Source organism: Dasypus novemcinctus, chromosome 13, assembly GCF_030445035.2.
Source record: "Dasypus novemcinctus isolate mDasNov1 chromosome 13, mDasNov1.1.hap2, whole genome shotgun sequence".
NCBI classification, from domain to species: domain Eukaryota; kingdom Metazoa; phylum Chordata; class Mammalia; order Cingulata; family Dasypodidae; genus Dasypus; species Dasypus novemcinctus.
In genome coordinates this window covers 12,345,020-12,358,179 of record NC_080685.1, presented here as the reverse complement: position 1 = coordinate 12,358,179, position 13,160 = coordinate 12,345,020, and the positions used below count along the sequence as shown (strand labels likewise).

The following is a 13,160-nucleotide window of genomic DNA, read 5'->3' as shown; positions in this document are numbered from 1 at the left end:
TTTACCATTATATAAAATAGATATTTAGGTCCTCTGAAGGTTAGTTGTCAAAAAGATTTCATTCATGCAGTGGGATGCTCTTGCGTTACATTTAACAGTAGCTTATAGGGAATTCTATTTCAGCTTGTCTCACCGTGCTACAGACCCTTTTAGCTTTGCATTATTAGGGATAGAGAAATTGATGTAAGATCCCTTACATCAATGAAAATCTTCATCTTTTAGAGTATATTTATTCCTAATTCTGTTATTTTTGTATATCTACTGTATTTTCTTTGTCCTTTTTTCATTAATTTTCTTTTTTTTTTTTGGTCTGTTTTTACCAGTTGAGCTACTTTCCAAGCTTTCTCTGTAGAATAGGCTGAGAACTTTGAGCTGTGTCCTTGGATATTCTAACTGTTCACTATGGACACATGCAAAAATGTGTTTCATTGAATTTAAGCAGAGACTTGTGTACTTTTCTATTATTTGGGTAAACCAGTTGTGACAAGAACAGTAGCCTATGAAAGTGTGTTACCTTGATTAAATTTTAAAAGAAGATATTATTTCACTGGTAGCTTGAATAAATATTATTCCTAAATTAAAATTATTGAGAACATTACTCTTGGCCCATTAAAATCAATAGGATTCAGAAATATGAATGCATTTAATGAATATATTCAAATAACCAAATTAATTGCCTAGGCATGCTGTTTCCATCTTTATTTAGTGTTATTGCCACCAACATGAACTCTTACATTTTATTTTAAAAATCACCTATATTATGAAGAGCCAGTGAGGTAGACATAGTACATGTTGTTATCCTCATTTTATAAATGAGAAAACTAAGACTCAAAGAACTAAGGCAGCAGCAGCAATATTGAAATAATTCTCCCTCTATTACAGTATTAGTAATAATAAATCCCCCTGTAATTAAAAACGAAACTAAAGGGATGCCCTTCACAATATTTATTTGGCCATCATGCAGCTATTAAAAACAGTATTTTAAGAACGTAAGAGCACTTTCAACGCCATTGTACTGCATCTCTCTATTTGTTATTAATCCATCTTACAATGGAATTTCTTTTGCATCCTCCACCAAATAGACTATTGATCCTGTACCTTCTACAGACATAAAGCCATCATCCATCTCTGTTACTGCACCACTCATAGGCAGCATGGGCAATGGCAGCATTTTAATCAGAGTGACGTGTTCATTCAGCAGTAGCAGCCCAGTTTTCACACGATATCACTGGATGCTAACCAAAGCCTTGAGCCACCCCTCCCGTAACCCTTTCCCACTGGTCTGCTGTGTGCAGTGTGTCATTATGTGAATGGAGTTACTCGTATGTGTATGGGTATACAGACAAGAAAATACTATGCATGCCAACAATAAGTACAAGTTTTTGCTATAACTATTTGCATCATGCAGAGGACTTTTAGGTACACAGGCAGACTATATCATTTTTATTTCAGTGTTAACTTTTCTCTCAATTCTTTCTAGCAAATTTTACTTACTTCACATTAAATGTGTGAACCTTGAAAATATGTACATGGTTTATTGAATCATTTTCTGAAAAAAAAAAAACCTCTTTAGACAGGCTCATAGGGAACAATCCAAGAGTCTATGTAACTCATATTTTGATTTAAAGAACTTTTAAAGTATTTTCTGATTAAAATAGCTCATGAAATGATAGTAAATATCATCAATGAAGAGTTTATTTTGCTTAATACCCTAAATGTTCTCTCTTCCTCTCCTATCCTGTCATGGATTTAAAACACTGAGGAATGGACTTAACAGCCATGTATTGAGATTCAAAACAATGTGTCTCTAACACTTAAACTGCCGTGACTTTTGGTTTGCATACTTGGTGATATTATTTTGGTCACCAAATAGCTTATCTTGCAGGCTAACAGGGAAATGAGTACAGTGATTTTATGTACTTTTTTTAATGTTTATATTAGTTTTCAAAATGGTTTTGCTTCCTAACCCTACCATTGCATGAAGCCTCTCACTTTGAAAGTCACAGACTGCGGACTGGTAAGTCCATCAGTTCTCTGTCATAAGGTCATGAGATCACTTGTAATTTTAGTTGAAGTAAACACATGATCATTGCATATTTTTCTTTCTTAGCCCAAATTATTTCCAGTCTGTGAAAACTTCTCTCTTTTTTTTTTAAATACATAAGTACATCCATTCACTTGCTTAAAAAACATTTTTCTTCATTTTGCTTTCTAAACAAATTTAGATTCTGGAGCTCACACTCATGATGTTAAAAATATTTTTCACTGATACTATGTTTTTAAAATCAGCTTTCATTTGTGTGGTTTTGTTTCTTGTTTGTTTGTTTCTTTGTGTTTTTGGCTTTCAACGTAATTTGTGATCAACATTCACTTAAATTGAAAATTGAAATAGAGGTAAACTATCTGAATCCTTTTCTGAGGCTTCATCCTTGACCCACAAACATATTTTTTTTAGTTTTTGTTGATGCAGAGTAGCTTCTGTGACTACGGGATGTCTTTCTTTTTCTTGCTTTGTTACATTATCTCTCAGGTCATGAGCCACAAAGTCTTTCAGTTGGTTTGATATTTAGAATTAAGTCTCTTTGCCAGTTCTTACTCTTTTGGGAGTAATATTCCAACCAATCACATGTCTATTTTAGATTTCTGAAGTCTTTCTTAACTTTTTCTTAATAAACAAACTGATGAGACATTCAATTAAAATGAGTCAATAAACTTTTTCTAGAATTTAGTTTCACAAAAATCCTTTCATTATTATTTAATTAAAAACTTTTGACCCTTTTTAAATATATACATTGAAAGCCTTTGCATTGAGTCACTTGACCATACACTGGGAACAAAGCGAATTTAACATTAACATTCTAAAGAGATGCACAGATCATATCTATACACAACTTATCAAAAAAAAAAGTTTTTAAACCTTCAGGTTGTTCATAAAATGTTGCCAAACCCATGCTGCTACCTTTAACAGAGAAAAATCTGACTTTTAAGATTTAAATGTTCTTTTCTCACAAAGAAAAAGTGCATCTATCTGCCAAGCGCATGGTCATATGAGCTTCAGATAGAAACGTGGCTATGATTTGTGACTTTTTGGTTCAGAAAGATGCTAGATGAACAATGCAAGTCTTATGAGGTGGGGAGAGAAAGGGAGGGATGGGATGGGGTAGCTGATTATGTTTACCCCATCTGGCCTTTCTGCAGGAGAAAAGGTCCTGCAGGATGATGAATTTACCTGTGACCTCTTCCGCTTCCTCCAGCTTCTTTGTGAGGGACACAACTCAGGTTTGTGAGATCCCAGACTCTCTGATGGTAACAAGAAAAACATATTTTGAAGCCAGTAGGAACAGTTAGTAGTTCCAGTGCTTCATCCCTTGAAGCAACAGATGATTCTTAAGCATAATAATGTACGCATTGTGTACCATGCCATCTTGTGTATTGTTTTGTGACTTTCGGAATCCTGTCATAGCCATTTTACTTCATCCTTATCAATTGTTCTTATGTGTTGGCAAGACAAGTGATAGGTGAAGAAAGGTATAGCTTATGTAGATATACATAGAGAAGTATATAGCTTTATGTCTTTGGTACCACTTCTCTTTACCTAGGGAATATACCTTCTCTGTATTACTTAGCGTGATGTGGTTTTTGTCATTTTTCAAGTAACTGAACTCATTTTAAGCTTTTGAGTGAGCTTTAACAACACTTTTTGATCTTATGTAGATTTTCAAAATTACCTGAGAACTCAGACTGGCAATAATACAACTGTCAACATAATCATTTCTACCGTGGACTACTTGCTGAGAGTTCAGGTACATTGCCTTACATGTTAGTAACAAACCCAAAGCACTTGGAGCAGTGGAAATTATATAGCAGAGCTGTTCAGCTGTCATGCTTTAAAGTGTTTTGGTTTATGACTAGGCAATATTTCAAGACATTTTATCTTTGATCATAGGCATTTGCCAAGTCTTAGGGTGAACTGCCACTATCATGGCCTCAGATCCTGGCTCCCTATTTGGTGTTATTCCTACAAGTGGGGGTTTTTCCCCTCCGTTTTTAACTTGATAGTATTTTTAATTCATTTTTATTTTGTAAAGCACTTACACACTCAGCTCCTTCTACAATTGGTAGTTACAATTGGGGAAGAATATTTGAAACATTCTTAGGAATGGGCAAAAAAGGCTTTCCAACTACTTAAATATTTTGAAGTTTGATAGCCTAAGGTTATTTCCTTCTAAAATTGGCATTAATTTTCAAATTCAGTTTAACTCTCCCATCGCTTAAAACTCATTCTGGTATCATAGTCATATTTTACCTTGTCAGTAAATCTGTCAAAATAAATCTGAAGGTATCAGCCTCTTAAGTAATAAGAGCCCTATACAACTTTTATTGCCCTCATTTATTTATTTGAATGACAGCAAATTCAGACTTTTCATTTTCTTCCTTAATCACTGAGTGTGTAACAGTACAACTCTTTTTTACTTAAAGTTTAATGGGGGAAAAAAGTCAATTTTTGAAGCAAATAAAAAAAGTGTTGGCAAAACATGTCTTGATTTAGAATCATGTCTCACAACCTAAATATAGTTTACTCCCTGGACTAAATGGAAATACCCACTTAGCCAACTAAAATTCCTTCAAAATGTAGGTTATTATTGAAAACAACCTGTTTGGAAAGATTGTTCTTATTTAGATTTTTGTTTAATGTTTTTCTCAGTATTTATTAGCAGTCCAGCCAGTTTTTTAGAGCAGTCACAAAAGCAATGAATATCCTGGAGTTCTCACCTAGAAATGCAATTGACTTTATTGGAGAAAAAGGAGATCAGATGTCATAACTCCCAAAGTTATTAGACCGTGATTTGTCTAATTTCTATGCTCACATGGTTAACATCTAACTTTGCTCACTGGATAATTATGTGTTAGTCTTAGGAATCTTTATATTTGTGAAGTTTAAGGTCACAAGACACAGAAAACCATTGTTAAAGCTGTTTTCTATTTCTTTTCTTCTCTCTCGTTGCTATTTATACCTATGAAGGGGATTGTTATATTTTATTACGGAAAGGCTACTGAGAATGGTATTTACTTTACACGTGTATTTGTTGGCTTCCAAATATTTTTTTGAAAATATTTTTCTATTACATAGTCCAAAACTGAACAGGACAGCAATCATTTTAGAATGTGCCTTAATGATATCATCTCTATTTTCCAGGAGTCAATTAGTGATTTTTATTGGTATTACTCTGGAAAAGATGTTATTGATGAACAAGGACAACGGAATTTCTCCAAAGCAATTCAAGTAGCAAAGCAAGTCTTTAACACACTTACAGAGTATATTCAGGTAAACATTTAAACATTTCTGATATTTTAAATAGGGGAAAGAAAGGGTCTACTGGTCAGAATTTAATTCCACAGGAAAATGAAATATGCCTAAAATAGTTGATCACATAAAAATACAATACAAAATTGATAATTTTTACCAACATTTACAACAGATTTTGCGGGGGCGGGGGGGACTTGGTTATTACCAGCCGTTATAAAATCATGGTCTGGAATAGACCATTTTAATTTTTCCTGCCATCTTCCACATTTCCTCCTTATCCCTTTTTTGCCAGTGACCCCAATTAAAATATTGGGTTGAGATATGAATTAATATGGAATGACCTTGCTTTTCCTTTTGGCAGATGGAGATATCATTAACTCCTTAGGGGCAAGAACCATTGGTTGTCTCTGTTGTATTCCCAGGGCCTGGTATATATTAATCCACTCTGTAGATATTAAAGAAGGAAGGGAGGGAGAGAGGGAGAGCACTAAACCACTCTTTAAGTAAGAGTGAGGAAGATGTTTGTCTCAGGCCATTGGTCACTCACCTCCCATGGGGAAGGTCCTGGGTTCAGTTCCCGGTGCCTCCTGGAGAAGGAGAGCCAACAGTGAGCAGACAGATGAGAGAACCATCTAGGGGGGAGAGGGGAAGGGGAGGAATAACTTTTAAAAATTAAAAAAACCTCATCACTAATTAATATAGAGTGTAGATAAAATTACAGATACCTTGAAAGATATAATGACTTTACCTTGGTTTTTTGTATTCCCCTTAGCCTAAACTTCTGGCCTTCTGAATTTTAAAAAGAATTTTTTAAAAATTCTGTTTCCTTCAACCAGCAGAACTCGGCTATTTCCTAGAAAACCAGTCATCCTCTTTCCTTTCTTTCTTCCATCCCAGTGGCCAATATTACTTTGAATTAGTTACTTTTTGAAATAATGTGTGCTGAGGATAAAATAGCAGGCACTCAAAGTTTGCTTTGTCGGACTAAACATCGTCTTGTTGGTGGGGGAGGGAGGTTAAATAAAAACAAGAGATTGTCTCCTCAGTGCCTAGCCTAGTTCTGGGTGGCTGTAGCATGACAGTTTGGGTGAAAGAATGATTTGTGGCCGCAGACCAACAGCGAGTGCTGTAGAGGGAGGTGTGGAATGTTGCTCACCTCCTCGAGGTTCCTTCTCTCTTCTTCACTCAGGATTTTGGGAACAGCTCACATTTTTCATTTTCTCCTGGTGGTTGGGGGCACCAGGGAGGAAGAGTCAGTCCTTATTTCAGCATTCCAAGATGGAAGAGCTACACTTGGAAATCCTAACAACTTATTTTTAAAATCAAATAAAAGTAAAATTTAAATCAGTGTTAATCTGCTCATCCTCTCATTTCCTTATCTTCCCTGGCTTCCTTATTGCCCTAGTATTCTTATCCATGTCTAGAAAGGTAGCAGTACAATGACATTCAATGTGAACTGTCCTAGTTGAACATAGCTTGATGGGTGGTATTAGCAAGCCAATGAAGTTTGTAGAAATTGTGTTGTAAAATGTTTGTTATATAACCAATTGGAACTTAAACTTTTTTGCCAAGAAGCAAACATTTCTTGAGTCCTAAAATAAGTGAGGACCTGAATTTACATACAGTCAGAGCATCCATTGAGTTCTCCCTATGTGTAAAATTCTGTTGGGTATTGATTTCTAAATGAATGTCAAGGGATATCAAAACCGCATGGCTTATTGCAGTGTGTTCACTTATTAATTTCTCCCTTTGCTCCCTATATTTTTTAAATAATTTGTAAAATATGTATTTTAATAAACATTTTCATGTGCAATAAATTTAGATTTACAGAAAAGTTTCTTACACAGATAGTTCAGAGAGTTCCCATATACCATTCACCCAGCTTTCCTTAATGTTAACGTTTTACCTAACCATGGTACATCTGTCAAGACAAATAAATTAACATCAGTACAATCCCTTTAAATTATAGACTTCATTCTCATTTCACCAGTTTTCCCGTTAATGTCCTTTTTCTGTTTCTGGATCCAAATCAGGTTACACCATGTTTAATAAAATGTGTTTTGAAGAAGCTTGCATTTCATATTTGTTTTCAAATAGTAATGCTGTGAATAAAAGCTCATGCTTACCTTTATGCATATTTTGGAGCCTTTTATATTACAGCATTGCAGATTGTCATTTACTCAATTTTTTGCCAACTATAGACAATAATGTAAGGGAGAGATCAAAACCCACTGGAATGAAGTTAATGAGCAATAGGATTCCAATTCCAGTTTTAATAAAAAGGGGAGAATGGGACAAAGGCATTGTATTGTCAAGGTTTTCTAGGATAAGACCAGGAGGTAATTGATGAGAAAAGGGAAAGCTTTATTTGTTATTGCAATAAGATCGACTCTGAAAATAATAAGATTCTGCCCTCCGGCAGTTAGCAAAGGTTTTCTGTTTTGCAGGCACTGAACTGATCATGAGAAACAGAAATTCGAGGCAGTAAGCATGATTACTTAACAGTTCTCACAAGTGGATGGCCTAAGATTAAGCAAATTCCAGAGAGTACATCCTGCCTCTTTCAGATTTAGAAAGATAAACGGGTACACTGGCCTTGAAGCTTGCAACTCTTTGTCACATAAAGGTTGAAAAAACAAGTCTAGATCACACAGGGTTTGCAGAAGACCTTAACCTTTTATAATATAATCCTTTAATTTTTTATTGAAATCATAAATATCACATGAAAGCAATACAATACAACACAATACAATACAATTTCTTTTCTTAGAAATAGCGTTACTGTATTCACCGAACGTTCTTCTGTGATATTTGCACAGTGAAGCACAATGCTGACGTTAGGTTTCAAATGAAATCCTGAAGAGCCATTGCTTTAAGACCAGAGTTATTATAACAGCCAGACAGGGTGAAAAAAACACCCAACATGGGGGAAACTGTACAACTGCTATCTCTGGGACATTATATGAGCTGAATTCAATAACCTACAGATTAAAGTGATCTCATTCCTTCTCACAACCAGACTTGCTCAGTGGACCATTTCTTTACCACTCCTTGGATGAATCTCATGCATGGGCCACTCTCTGATGACTAAAATTCCTTCAGTAACTTTGTCCCAAGAATAGTGTCATTCCAGTAATAATACAGTATCAGGAAAGTTCTCCCCTGATGGAGGTAACCTGGGACTGTACCAGGAGCTGACCCTCTGGTGTAGGGTATATTCTCTCTGAAAAGTCAGGGCTTGTATGGGTTCCTCAGAGATGCTCCCACTTGGCCCTTTTGCTGCCTCTAGTTCCTGGAAATGCCTCTTTTCAATTTAAAATTACCCCCCCCCCCCCCGCCCCAAAAATATTTTCACAGACCCTGTGTATCTGGTAGCCCCTGTTGCCTTGGAATCACTTTACCCCTTCAGGCCCTGCTGTTGGACAAGATTTAGAATGGGGCAGGAAGTCCACCTCCTAAGCAGCCGGGATCAGGCCATAAGAAACACTCATGTGCCTGTTTTCTTTCATCATCTCTTGAAGTGTATTTTGCACTTCCTCTGTGTCACTCCTTCTAATACCAGACCTCGTGGTACTGAGCTTCAGAAAATAGAAGCCAAGCTCTCCTGATCGTTGTCTTGAAGTTTCCTCTCTCATTTGGCTTCAGGGATTAGGAAGCAGCTCCTGCCTCTCCCTTTGCAGTAGGGACAGAAGCTTAGGTGCTTAGCAAGTGGAGAACTCAACCCAAAATCTCTTCCTGTTCACCTTCAACCCTTTCATAGCCTATTGTGGAAAGACCTATTTTCAGTCGCCCTTGTGCAGGTACTGAGTCTAGCAACTTGCTTTCGAGATGTGGAGGTATTTGGCACTTTTTTTTTTTTCTCAGCCTTTAGGGCCTCAGTAGAGACTGAAACAGAAAAAATATTCTATTTCAACATCTTGTTGGTAACCTCAATGTAGTTGTCTTTTTCAGTTATGTATTTCTAGAGCAAAATCTGAAATACTGGAATGTGCTCTCCAATTTAAATGTATTATGAGTTGTTTGTCTAAAGGAATGGAAGAAATGGAATTCATTAAGAAGTATGTTTTATCTAGTTTTCCTTTTGAAGTAAAATCCCTGCTACTTCTTTACCTGGTTGTTGTTGCATTTGTTTGCAAAACTTGTTGTTAGAATTTTCCCTTGGAAAATAAATTGTCTCCATCAAAAGCTTCTGCCTAAACAACGCACACTCTTCTAGTGTCACAGAAAGGATCACTTCAGGAATAAAAGCTAAGAACAAAGTTCCATTCCAACTACCTTGCTTTCTGGATTCATCAAGTGAATAACCAAGTATTAATCTTTTATAAACTCAATGGTTATAAAATTTGTGTAACAGTTGTGAAAGTAAGAAAGAAAATGTTGAAAAGTTTTTTTTTCCTTCTATCAAACCTTTTTTTTTTCCTTCTATCAAACCTTTATCCAGGTGTCTGTTTAGGAGTGAGAAATAATTAGCTCTCATCTGAAGAAGAATCTCAGATTCTTTTCAATCAAAGTAGTGGTTACTGGTTGAGTTGACTTTTAATAGCCAAGGCAACTTTGCTTTCCCCTTTTTTTCTAAATAAAAGAAACCAAAGCCAGACAAAAATGAAACGATTCATCAATCTGTTTTGTTAGTGTTTTTTTTTTTTTTACTCATAAGGGAAATGGAATGTGAAAATCCTTGAGAAACTGTTTTCAGAATTTATTATATTAAATATTTTGAAGAAAAGCCTTTTTATCTCCTAAGGGGTGGTTCTGTTATCATTACTCTATGTCTTTCTTTCATTGAGGGAGTCTATCTTTTTCAGATAACACCTTGAGGATAAGATATGTGAACACTAAGTTGATTGTGTCCTGTTATAAAGTTTGTTTTGGTAATTGAATTATCAGGAATGATTGTTGTTTGGCCCTTTATGTTTCAGGGTCCTTGCACTGGAAATCAGCAAAGTTTGGCACACAGCAGGCTGTGGGATGCCGTGGTTGGTTTTCTTCATGTGTTTGCACACATGCAGATGAAGCTGTCTCAGGTAAATTCATTGTCATCCACTATCCTAACTGATAAACTGGGTAATCATCAGCAGAGTAAACATCTTCCTTTGTATGAGCTTTATCTTTTTTTGGATTACTGCTTTATACATCTTTTGCTTTGTATTAAGAAACAACAGCATATAAATAAAAGAAACCTCATTCAAACTGCAAGTAGTTGAGGACCATTATTCAAATTTCAGAACCTAAGGATCTTGAATGTAATGGAGAGAGGTAAAACATAATAATCCCCATTTCCTTGTAATTACTTACTGGAATTTTTCTCCCCCACTGTAGGTTATTGCAAAAGGGCTTGTTGCCTGTTATCACTGGGCTTGTTAAAGGAAACAATTATATTTGGTCACAAACAAGCAGCTTTTTCTCAGTAGATGATATCCACCCATTAACAGGAAGGTTAATTTTGTGAAAGTCAAAGAGGAAAAAAAACAGCTGTAAGGATAAACAAATAAAGAATAAACACATTTTTCACAATGTCATTTTGGGAGTGCCTACTGAAAACATCATTTTGTTGTTTTCACACAACTATGTTTATTCCATCTAAAACTAAAACATGAAGAGAAAAATTGTTCATATAAATCTTGAGAAAGTATGTCCCCTTAATGTAGTAGGTTTTGATAATGTGTCCTGAGATACGACCTATCTGTCAGGGCATGGATATTGTTAGGTAGAAAAAAGAATGCTAGATTTTAAGTCAAAAGCCCAGCCCCCACTTATTTGTTACCTTGTTTCCTGGTGTGGGTGGTCTAGCCCTTCTCTGGGCAGCCTTCCCTCCAGGATGAAGTGAGGCTCATCACACCTGCCCCGGGCCTACTTGTTGGAGCATTATCTAGTTAACAGCGATTTAAAGCAAATACAGAATTCCCACAATTCATTCATTAATCACTGGTGACATTTTATTTTATTTTATTTATTTATTTTTAAAGATTAATTTTATTTATTTCTCTCTCCTTCCCTCCCCCCCACCCCACCCGTTGTCTGCTCTCTTGTGCCCATTCGCTGTGTGTTCTTCTGTGTCCACTTGCATTCTCAGCAGCACTGGGAATCTGTGTGTCTTTTTGTTGTATCATCTTGCTGCATCAACTCTCTGTGTGCAGCGCCACTCCTGGGCAGGCTGCGCTTTTTTTGTGCGGGGTAGCCTTCCTTGCAGGGCGCACCTTACGCATGGGGCTCCCCTACGCGGGGGACACCTCTCTGTGGCATGGCACTCCTTGTGCATGACAGCACTGTGCATGGGCCAGCTCACCACACGGGTCTGGAGGCCCTGGGTTTGCACCCTGCACCTCCTATATGGTAGGCAGATGCTCTATCAGTTGAGCCACATCTGCTTCCCACTGGTGACATTTTAGTAAGTAAAGATAATGACTTGAATCAAATTGGTTCATTCACAAGAGAGTTCTCATGTTGATGATTTTCATCATTTCATTAACATTTAGTGCTACCTAGCTGAGACTCATGTCATTTGTAGACTGAGTAACAGCTTTTAGGAAGGAATTAGTCTCATTTTTTAATAATAATTTTTATAATACACTATTGCAGCACTAGGTAATAAGTTGGAAGGAAAAAACAAAGCACCATCTATTCAAATCAAAGAAGTATATCAAATGAGCAAAAGTGCCTGAGTCTTGTCTACCAGTTGAGAGCTCCACCGCAACATAAATTCAATATTCTTGTTCGATATGTTTTCTTTACAAATATGTTAATGAATGTGATATAAAATCAAGCATAGATACTCTTGAATTCTGAAGTGTATCTATTTTTAATAGCTACATACTTATATTTAGCTTTCCTGTAGTGATACAGTAAGTAGAAATGTTGACTCTTGCTGTTGTGGCACTCTTTTTGTGAGAATAAGTATGCTATTCTTGCTGCCTAGTTTTCTTATATTGTCTTAAGAGGGATATGTTACTATTTCCAGGATTCCAGTCAAATTGAATTATTAAAAGAATTAATGGATCTGCAGAAGGATATGGTGGTCATGTTGCTGTCCATGTTAGAAGGTACTTTTGAAATATGTTTTCACATTCCTGTTATTGCTTTTATTGGGGGATCAGTATGTGCTTCCTTGTAGAGTCAGCATCCTGCAACAAATGAAATAACACTAAGAAGAGACACAGGCATTAGATTTATTGATGGCTTTATTACTCTTTTCTCAAGTTAGTTTTCGAAAAGAAAATTATGCATATCCGGGATTCCCTGTCTGGCCAAATGCAGACAGAACTACTTTAAAATGACACTTTTTATTTCATAGTGATACCCTAAAGAGAAAACTCTTCAGATGGGTAGTATATAAACAAGATTTTGTTCCCTGGTTTAAGTCAGTGTGGGTTGCAGCCGTTTGGATAAATTCCAACTGTGTGTGGGGCTGCTTTTGAGATTCCCCTGTAGGACACTGCTGGCGACATAGGCCCACCTAAGCTGCTGAGGGGCATTCTCTCTCATTTCTCTTCCCCACTCCTTTTTCTTTGCTACTGAATTTCTTTCTTTATCAAGCAGCAAACTTGGTGGTTAAGAGCTTGGGCTCCACGAGCCACCACAGGGTTCAAGTCCTGGCTTTCCCCCTTCCTAGTGGGGTGGTCTTTGGGCAAGTTATTTCTCCATTTCTCATTTTCTCTTCTGCAAAATGGACCTTCCAAAAAAAACTACATAGAAGGATTGCTGTGAGAAATCATGTAAATAGACCAACGAACCAAGAAGCTTTTGTGATTTTGTTAACCTATCCTCTTTAAAAATTGTCCCTTTTTTTTTTTTCTTTCTGTACCTCTTTCTTAGACTGCCATTCATTGCTCATTTCCTCTTCAGTGAACTCAGG

At 36.3% G+C, this 13,160-nt stretch overlaps 1 protein-coding gene across 1 annotated transcript in view; it reads left to right on the top strand.

Moving 5' to 3' along the window:
* The window catches only part of RYR2 (ryanodine receptor 2), a 735,760-nt gene that overhangs the window by 677,700 nt on the left and 44,900 nt on the right, over positions 1-13,160 (top strand). The window contains exons 84-88 of the mRNA XM_071207362.1: positions 3,199-3,279; positions 3,715-3,803; positions 5,198-5,326; positions 10,228-10,332; positions 12,267-12,348. Coding sequence (XP_071063463.1) covers positions 3,199-3,279; positions 3,715-3,803; positions 5,198-5,326; positions 10,228-10,332; positions 12,267-12,348 — 486 coding nt within the window. The remainder of the gene's footprint in view (positions 1-3,198; positions 3,280-3,714; positions 3,804-5,197; positions 5,327-10,227; positions 10,333-12,266; positions 12,349-13,160) is intronic.